The sequence below is a fragment of the Coregonus clupeaformis genome, chromosome 14 (genome assembly GCF_020615455.1).
Source record: "Coregonus clupeaformis isolate EN_2021a chromosome 14, ASM2061545v1, whole genome shotgun sequence".
NCBI lineage: Eukaryota > Metazoa > Chordata > Actinopteri > Salmoniformes > Salmonidae > Coregonus > Coregonus clupeaformis.
The window spans coordinates 1986961-1996947 of record NC_059205.1 but is presented as its reverse complement, the minus strand read 5'-3'; the positions used below and the strand labels follow the sequence as shown (position 1 = coordinate 1996947).

Genomic DNA, 9987 nt, shown 5'->3' with positions numbered 1-9987 from the left:
AGAAAAAAATAAGCAAACACGTTTGGTTTGCCAAAAGGCATGTGGGAGACTCCACAAACATATGGAAGAAGGTACTCTGGTCAGATAAGACTAAAATTGAGCTTTTTGGCCATCAAGGAAAACACTATGTCTGGCGCAATCCCAACACCTCTCATCACCCCGAGAACACCATCCCCACAGTGAAGCATGGTGGTGGCAGCATCATGCTGTGGGGATATTTTTCATCGGCAGGGACTGGGAAACTGGTCAGAATTGAAGGAATGATGGATGGCGCTAAATACAGGGAAATTCTTGAGGGAAACCTGTTTCAGTCTTCCAGAGATTTGAGACTGAGGTTCACCGTCCAGCAGGACAATGACCCTAAGCATACTGCTAAAGCAACACTCGAGTGGTTTAAGGGGAAACATTTAAATGTCTTGGAATGGCCTAGTCAAAGCCCAGACCTCAATCCAATTGAGAATCTATGGTATGACTTAAAGATTGCTGTACACCAGCGGAACCCATCCAACTTGAAGGAGCTGGAGCAGTTTTGCCTTGAAGAATGGGCAGAAATGCCAGTGGCTAGATGTGCCAAGCTTATAGAGACATACCCCAAGAGACTTGCAGCTGTAATTGCTGCAAAAGGTGTCTCTACAAAGTATTGACTTTGGGGGGGGTGAATAGTTATGCACGCTCAAGTTCAGTTTTTTTGTCTTATTTCTTGTTTGTTTCACACAACAACAAAAACATTTGCATCTTGAAAGTGGTAGGCATGTTGTGTAAATCAAATGATACAAACCCCCCCAATATCCATTTAAATTCCAGGTTGTAAGGCAACAAAATAAGAAAAATGCCAAGGGGGGTGAATACTTTCGCAAGCCACCGTATGGCCAATATACAAGGCACTCCGCGTTGCGTCGAGCGTAAGAACAGCCCTTAGCCGTGGTATATTGGCCATATACCACACCCCCTCGGGCCTTATTGCTTAATTAAACTGCGCGTCCATGACACTATCTACTTTATGTTGGTAAATACAGTCATAATTGACATCATCTAGTCAGTATATAATATTGTAATAATTGACATCATCTAGTCAGTATATTATATTGTAATAATTGACATCATCTAGTCAGTATATTATATTGTAATAATTGACATCATCTAGTCAGTATATTATATATCCGTTTTATACTATTCATCTTCTAATTACTTAATATTTTTTATTAGACTTTTTTACAATTAATACTGATTATTGTTGAGAGAGCAGTAGATAGTAGTATAATAATATAATAATATAATAATAATAATAATAATGCCATTTAGCAGACGCTTTTATCCAAAGCGACTTACAGTCATGCGTGCATACATTTTTTTGTATTTGTGTATGGGTGGTCCCGGGGATCGAACCCACTACCTTGGCGTTCAAGCGCCGTGCTCTACCAGCTGAGCTCCAGCTAGTAGAAAGCGTTTCACCTTTTATACTGTGTGACGAAATAAAATGTGACTTGATTTTGGATTTGTGTGTCTCTGTGTAACGAAGTTAGGTTAGTGAACCGCACTCACGTGTGTTGAACTTGCCTGAGACTCAATGGCGACCCCAATGCCTAGGCTTTAGCTTAGCGGGCTAAAACAGTTTACCTGCATGTGTGAATGAGAGCGACATGACATCACTATTTTTGTGTTGCAGATTGCCGTCACCTGATTCGCCGGTGCCTCGCTGTCAGTCCAGACGACCGGCCAACCCTGGAGCAGTTACAGCAACACCCCTGGATGCAATAGAACAGACTACTACTGATTTCACATCTTGGAAATATTTCATCTATAATGTCCTAAATAAACATTGTCAGCATTCCTATTTGTGTCATGTCATCCCTGACTGATAGTAGATGAAATTATATAGCAGGGGAATTCAAATCTTTCCCTACGAGTTCCAGACTACTGCAGGTTTTCTGTTCTACCTGATAATGAATTACACCTACCTGGTGTCCCAGGTCTAAATCAGCACTGATTTGAGGGGAAGGATGGGAAAATAAATCAGTGGAACTGGCTTCGAGGTCCATATTTGAATTTGAGGGGTATATGGTGTTGATAAATAGGAGAGTTAGTTATTTATCGTCTTTTTGAGGCATCAGAGTCCACCCACCACTGGGTGGCGCTATTTTTACAGGAACATCACACTGAAGTTTGACGGGAGCTTTGAGTGAGTTGTAGCTGTGTCAGCCATCGACTGATATACAGTATGCTTCAGGAAGGTTGGCTAACTTGACTTCTTAACGTTCATAGCAACGGTAGCGTACATGTAGAACTAAATGACCTACATTGAGATCAATTTCTCTCAGCCAATCATCAGTCATTTGTGTAATTGCTGTGCTTGTTGAATGTCCTTCTTTATAAGCATGCTGAAAGTTTGTTGTCAATTTGTTTACTGTAAAATAGCATTGTATCTGGTCAAACACCATTTTTTCCAATAATTTACTAAGGGTTGGTAACAGGCTAATTGGTCGGCTATTTGAGCCAGTAAAGAGGGCTTTACTATTCTGAGTTAGCGGAATGACTTTTGCTTCCCTCCAGGCCTGAGGGGGCACACTTTCTAGTAGGCTTAGATTGAAGAGATGGCAAATAGGAGTGGCAATATCATCCGCTATTATCCTCAGTCATTTTCCATCCAAGTTGTCAGACCCCGGTGGCTTGTCATCGTTGATAGACAACAATAATTTTTTCACGTCTTCCACACTCACTTTACGGACTTCAAAACGACAATGCTTGTCTTTCATAATTTGGTCAGATACACTTGGATGTGTAGTGTCAGCAATTGTTGCTGGCATGTCATGTCTAAATTTGCTAATCTTGCCAATGAAAAAAATCCTTAAAGTAGTTGGCAATATCAGTTGGTTTTGTGATGAATAAGCCATCTGAATCAATGAATGATGGAGCTGAGTTTGCCTTTTTTCCCAAAATGTCAGTTAAGGTGCTCCAAAGCTTTTACTATCATTCTTTGTCATTTATCTTTGTTTCATAGTGTAGTTTCTTCTTCTTTTATTCAGTTTAGTCACATGATTTCTCAATTTGCAATACGTTTGCCAATCGGTTGTGCAGCCAGACTTATTTGCCATTCCTTTTTGCCTCATCCCTCTCAACCCATACAACTTTTCAATTCCTCATCAATCCACGGGGATTTCAATTGTTTTTACAGTCATTTTCTTAATGGGTGCATGCTTATTAGTAACTGGAACAAGCAATTTCATGACTGGAATAAGCCTGATGAAAGCCAGTCAATATTTAAATCACCCAGAAAGTATACCTCTCTATTGATATCACATACATTATCAAGCATTTCACACGTTATCCAGATACTGACTGTTAGCACTTGGTGGTCTATAGCAGCTTCCCACCAGAATGGGCTTTAGGTGAGGCAGATGAACCTGTAGCAATGTCATTGTATTTACCCCAATTTCAGCCTTTGCCCAACCCCTTCAAAAATGCATTCAGGTGAGAAGTTGTGGGTGGGGCATAAACAAGGTCCGCCCACTAACATACAAGGTGTGCCACAAATGCACTGGCTGGCTAGGCTTCCTAGACCTTTCCATTCCAAATGATTGACTGAAATTAACTTAGTGATGACATATACTGTGTTAATAACTTTTTAATTATAGGTGCATGCTAGACGACGCACCCTGCATAAAGCAAGCTCAGACCTATTTGTTCCATTGCAGTTGTCTCTGTCTGTGTAAGGGAACCCCCCTACCAGATCCCAACACTTTCTCACTAAAGCATACTTACCAGAAGACCACTGAGAGAAGGCCACTGATAGAAGGCCACTGATAGAAGGACACTGAGAGAAGGCCACTGAGAGAAGGCCACTGAGAGAAGGCCACTGAGAGAAGGACACTGAGAGAAGGCCACTGAGAGAAGGCCACTGAGAGAAGGCCACTGAGAGAAGGCCACTGATAGAAGGCCACTGAGAGAAGGCCACTGATAGAAGGCCACTGAGAGAAGGCCACTGAGAGAAGGCCACTGAGAGAAGGCCACTGAGAGAAGGCCACTGATAGAAGGCCACTGAGAGAAGGCCACTGAGAGAAGGCCACTGATAGAAGGCCACTGATAGAAGGCCACTGAGAGAAGGCCACTGAGAGAAGGCCACTGAGAGAAGGCCACTGAGAGAAGGCCACTGAGAGAAGGCCACTGATAGAAGGCCACTGAGAGAAGGCCACTGAGAGAAGGCCACTGAGAGAAGGCCACTGATAGAAGGCCACTGAGAGAAGGCCACTGATAGAAGGCCACTGAGAGAAGGACACTGAGAGAAGGCCACTGAGAGAAGGCCACTGAGAGAAGGCCACTGAGAGAAGGCCACTGATAGAAGGCCACTGAGAGAAGGCCACTGATAGAAGGCCACTGAGAGAAGGACACTGAGAGAAGGCCACTGAGAGAAGGCCACTGATAGAAGGCCACTGATAGAAGGACACTGAGAGAAGGCCACAGAGAAGGCCACTGATAGAAGGCCACTGATAGAAGGCCACTGAGAGAAGGCCACTGAGAGAAGGCCACTGAGAGAAGGCCACTGAGAGAAGGCCACTGAGAGAAGGACACTGATAGAAGGCCACTGAGAGAAGGACACTGAGAGAAGGCCACTGAGAGAAGGCCACTGATAGAAGGCCACTGATAGAAGGACACTGAGAGAAGGCCACTGAGAGAAGGCCACTGAGAGAAGGCCACTGAGAGAAGGACACTGATAGAAGGACACTGATAGAAGGCCACTGAGAGAAGGCCACTGAGAGAAGGCCACTGATAGAAGGCCACTGATAGAAGGCCACTGAGAGAAGGCCACTGATAGAAGGCCACTGAGAGAAGGCCACTGAGAGAAGGCCACTGCCTCTGATAAAATGATGTGAAGTTAAATAAGTCTCTGGACATTTAGCTCACAGTGGTAAGGTGCCGAGTTCCTGACATCTATTGCCACTTGCGGTGGAAGTTCGAATCCCCCATGGGGCGCAAAATAAAATGTAGCTCACATTTACTGCGGAATTGTGTTGGGAGGAAAAAGTGTAATCATCACCGTGAAAGTTAAGATTAGGGGCTCAATTCAATCCAACCCGCATTGCAGTATTTACGCAGTGGCTCTTTTTCCAATGGTCAAATTAACTCACAGGTTGGTCTTGGGTTCTCTATAAAAACCTACAACTACTACCAGGGCGACCACCCCCACCCCCCTCACAGGTATGCTTTCACTTTTCAGAATTATGTGGGACCAGGATGAATATTGTAAATAAAGGATACAAAAATTGGGATTAGAAACCACAATGAACTATGAGCAAACTGTTTTAGCGCCGGCAATCAGTCATAGTGGTTGGGAGAAAATACAACACATTAATGGTGCTTTCAAGACAACTGGGAACTTGGAAAAAAACGAGGTCAAATCAGGACATCAGTGATCTTCAGGTCGGAGCTCTGGAAAGATGCCCTAGTTCCCGACTTGTTATTCCGAGTTGGATGACCGTTCAAAACTATTTTCCCCAGTCAAAGATCGTTTTTTTCGCCCGAGTCACGATTTCAACGGTAGAGTTGAACCGCTAGGAACAAAAAGAGATTCACTACTAAAAGACCAAAATACACTGCTCAAAAAAATTAAGGGAACACTTAAACAACACATCCTAGATCTGAATGAATGAAATAATCTTATTAAATATTTTTTTCTTTACATAGTTGAATGTGCTGACAACAAAATCACACAAAAATTATCAATGGAAATCAAATTTATCAACCCATGGAGGTCTGGATTTGGAGTCACCCTCAAAATTAAAGTGGAAAACCACACTACAGGCTGATCCAACTTTGATGTAATGTCCTTAAAACAAGTCAAAATGAGGCTCAGTAGTGTGTGTGGCCTCCACGTGCCTGTATGACCTCCCTACAACGCCTGGGCATGCTCCTGATGAGGTGGCGGATGGTCTCCTAAGGGATCTCCTCCCAGACCTGGACTAAAGCATCCACCAACTCCTGGACAGTCTGTGGTGCAACGTGGCGTTGGTGGATGGAGCGAGACATGATGTCCCAGATGTGCTCAATTGGATTCAGGTCTGGGGAACGGGCGGGCCAGTCCATAGCATCAATGCCTTCCTCTTGCAGGAACTGCTGACACACTCCAGCCACATGAGGTCTAGCATTGTCTTGCATTAGGAGGAACCCAGGGCCAACCGCACCAGCATATGGTCTCACAAGGGGTCTGAGGATCTCATCTCGGTACCTAATGGCAGTCAGGCTACCTCTGGCGAGCACATGGAGGGCTGTGCGGCCCCCAAAGAAATGCCACCCCACACCATGACTGACCCACCGCCAAACCGGTCATGCTGGAGGATGTTGCAGGCAGCAGAACGTTCTCCACGGCGTCTCCAGACTCTGTCACGTCTGTCACATGTGCTCAGTGTGAACCTGCTTTCATCTGTGAAGAGCACAGGGCGCCAGTGGTGAATTTGCCAATCTTGGTGTTCTCTGGCAAATGCCAAACGTCCTGCACGGTGTTGGGCTGTAAGCACAACCCCCACCTGTGGACGCCGGGCCCTCATACCACCCTCATGGAGTCTGTTTCTGACCGTTTGAGCAGACACATGCACATTTGTGGCCTGCTGGAGGTCATTTTGCAGGGCTCTGGCAGTGCTCCTCCTGCTCCTCCTTGCACAAAGGCGGAGGTAGCGGTCCTGCTGCTGGGTTGTTGCCCTCCTACGGCCTCCTCCACGTCTCCTGATGTACTGGCCTGTCTCCTGGTAGCGCCTCCATGCTCTGGACACTACGCTGACAGACACAGCAAACCTTCTTGCCACAGCTCGCATTGATGTGCCATCCTGGATGAGCTGCACTACCTGAGCCACTTGTGTGGGTTGTAGACTCCGTCTCATGCTACCACTAGAGTGAAAGCACCGCCAGCATTCAAAAGTGACCAAAACATCAGCCAGGAAGCATAGGAACTGAGAAGTGGTCTGTGGTCACCACCTGCAGAACCACTCCTTTATTGGGGGTGTCTTGCTAATTGCCTATCATTTCCACCTGTTGTCTATTCCATTTGCACAACAGCATGTGAAATGTATTGTCAATTAGTGTTGCTTCCTAAGTGGACAGTTTGATTTCACAGAAGTGTGATTGACTTGGAGTTACATTGTGTTGTTTAAGTGTTCCCTTTATTTTTTTGAGCAGTGTATATCACCTAGCAACAGACTGTCAAAATGAAGACCAGAATTGACGTTTCACTATAACTAAACATCTGGTTTAACATGACGTGTTTTCTTCAAGACAGTTACTCTTTAACTTAGAGTAACTAAGTTAGTTAGTTAGTTAGTTAGTGTAATTGAGATGAAACAGTCTCCGAGGTGCAACGCATGTCTAGGACACAAATAAATATTGGATGCAGCTATGGTGGTACTAGCTAACTCATGTCTGACTACAACAGTGTACTAACTAGCGGCAACAAACTCAACCCAACCCAGGGCCGGCCTCCCGAGTGGCGCAGCGGTCGCAGTGCTTGAGGCGTCACTACAGACCCAGACTCGATCCCGGGCTGTGTCCCAGCCGGCCGCGACCGGGAGACCCATGAGGCGGCGCACAATTGGCCCAGCGTCGTCCGGGTTAGGGGAGGGTTTGGCCGGTTGGGATGTCCTTGTCCCATTGCACTCTTGCAACTCCTGTGGCGGGCCGGGCGCATGCACGCTGACTTCGGTCGCCAGTTGTACGGTGCTGACTTCGGTCGCCAGTTGTACGGTGTTTCCTCCGACACATTGGTGCGGCTGGCTTCCGGAATAAGCGAGCAGTGTGTCAAGAAGCAGTGCGGCTTGGCAGGGTTGTGTTTTGGAGGACGCATGGCTCTCGACCTTTGCCTCTCCCAAGTCCATACGGGAGTTGCAGCGATGGGACAAGACTGTAACTACCAATTGGATATCACGAAATTGGGGAGAAAAAGGGGTTACAAAATTAGAATTATAATAAAATATAAAAAAATACCATAGCAAAACATGTCACAGTTGGTTACAACGTAACGGTGTAACCGGCCTGAATCTAATCCAATCTGGTGCCAGTCTGTAAAGCATAGCATTAGCTTAGCATTAGCTTACCATTAGCTTAGCATTAGCTTAGCATTAGTTTAGCATTAGCTTAGCATTAGCTTAGCATTAGCTTAGCATAAGCTTCCAAACGAGATTACGTTATTTCTCGAGCTATGTTTATAATTGAGGGATGATGACAAAGTGCCCAGTTGGGTGCCAGACTGATCCCCTGGTCATGAACAGTTGGGTGCCAGACTGATCCCCTGGTCATGAACAGTTGGGTGCCAGACTGATCCCCTGGTCATGAACAGTTGGGTGCCAGACTGATCCCCTGGTCATGAACAGTTGGGTGCCAGACTGATCCCCTGGTCATGAACGGACTCTGGGACCTACCAGAAGGAGCAAACGTGGGTATCATAACCACTGCGATTGCAGTGGTTGAGCGACCTCCATAAAATTGGTTCAATCACTATACACTTGCTATTTTCACACTTTGTCAGGCAAGACCTCAGATTAAATTGTGTCATGCAACACAAGTACCCTTGTGTGTGAATCTCGACTCCTATGAAAAGGACACTTCATCATGAGGCCTCTGATAGTGACCCCAGTTACTGCTCTGAGGACAGACAGCTTCATCAACAACGACAGGTAATGTGTGTTATGTGAAATGTGAAAAGTTGTATTAAAAAATACCCGGCTTGATAAACTATGTCAGGTTCTGACTAAGAGAGTGAAAAACTAACGGTCGACTAGTAAAGCTCAAACCAAGTTTATTCACCCACTGGGTCACACAGCTGAAAAGACAAAGACATGTTCCCACCATCACTAGTATTTATACCCTCCTACTAGGCGGAGTCAACTCCTTGCACATCTAGACAGCCAATCCATCTCTGTTGCTAGGCAGGAACTTAGGTGGTGAGTGTGTAATAGAACTCCTCACTTCATTACGGTACGTTTTAGTCATTTAGCAGACGCTCTCATACTGGCCCCCCGTGGGAATCGAACCAACAACCCTGGCTCATACTGGCCCCCCGTGGGAATCGAACCAACAACCCTGGCTCATACTGGCCCCCCGTGGGAATCGAACCAACAACCCTGGCTCATACTGGCCCCCCGTGGGAATCGAACCAACAACCCTGGCGTTGCAAACGCCATGCTCTACCTACTGAGCTACATCCCTGCCGGCCATTCCCTCCCCTACCCTGGACGACGCTGGGCCATTCCCTCCCCTACCCTGGACGACGCTGGGCCATTCCCTCCCCTACCCTGGACGACGCTGGGCCATTCCCTCCCCTACCCTGGACGACGCTGGGCCATTCCCTCCCCTACCCTGGACGACGCTGGGCCATTCCCTCCCCTACCCTGGAGGACGCTGGGCCATTCCCTCCCCTACCCTGGAGGACGCTGGGCCATTCCCTCCCCTACCCTGGACGACGCTGGGCCAATTGTGCGCCGCCCCATGGGCCTGACCTCGGCCCACATTCCTCACTCTTCCCTAATCCACGGCTATCCTACCTTATCAGTGACTGAAACCAGACTGTTACCCTTTGGCCCTCTCCATAAGATTTAACAATAACATTATACATGTCAAGTATTTCTAGTATAGTAACACGAATAAGTATATATTTCAAGCTAGAATCCAACAACTAGTAAGCTAATTGCCCATCCAAGCAGATACAACCAGTAAAGTCATTTTGGTTGTGAAGTGCATTAGCAAAACGCTTTCTCCTTTCTTTACTACTTGGCTGTCTGTTATCTCACCCAGTCACAGGCCCTCCCAGTCACAGGCCCTCCCAGTCACAGGCCCTCCCAGTCACAGGCCCTCCCAGTCACAGGCCCTCCCAGTCACAGGCCCTCCCAGTCACAGGCCCTCCCAGTCAACACCACCTCATAGGATTGCCTGCTGCAGTTGGAGAGATGTCCAGTTTGCAGCAGAGAGAACAGCAGCAAGGGGGTCCCTCCTCAGCATCATGCAGACATG

General features: G+C 46.6%; 1 protein-coding gene across 1 annotated transcript in view; it reads left to right on the top strand.

Moving 5' to 3' along the window:
- The window catches only part of LOC121581387 (serine/threonine-protein kinase pim-2), a 16785-nt gene extending 14966 nt beyond the window's left edge, over positions 1-1819 (top strand). The window contains exon 7 of the mRNA XM_041896897.2: positions 1667-1819. Coding sequence (XP_041752831.1) covers positions 1667-1758 — 92 coding nt within the window. The 3' untranslated portion in view covers positions 1759-1819. The remainder of the gene's footprint in view (positions 1-1666) is intronic.
- The last annotated feature ends 8168 nt before the right edge of the window (positions 1820-9987 follow it).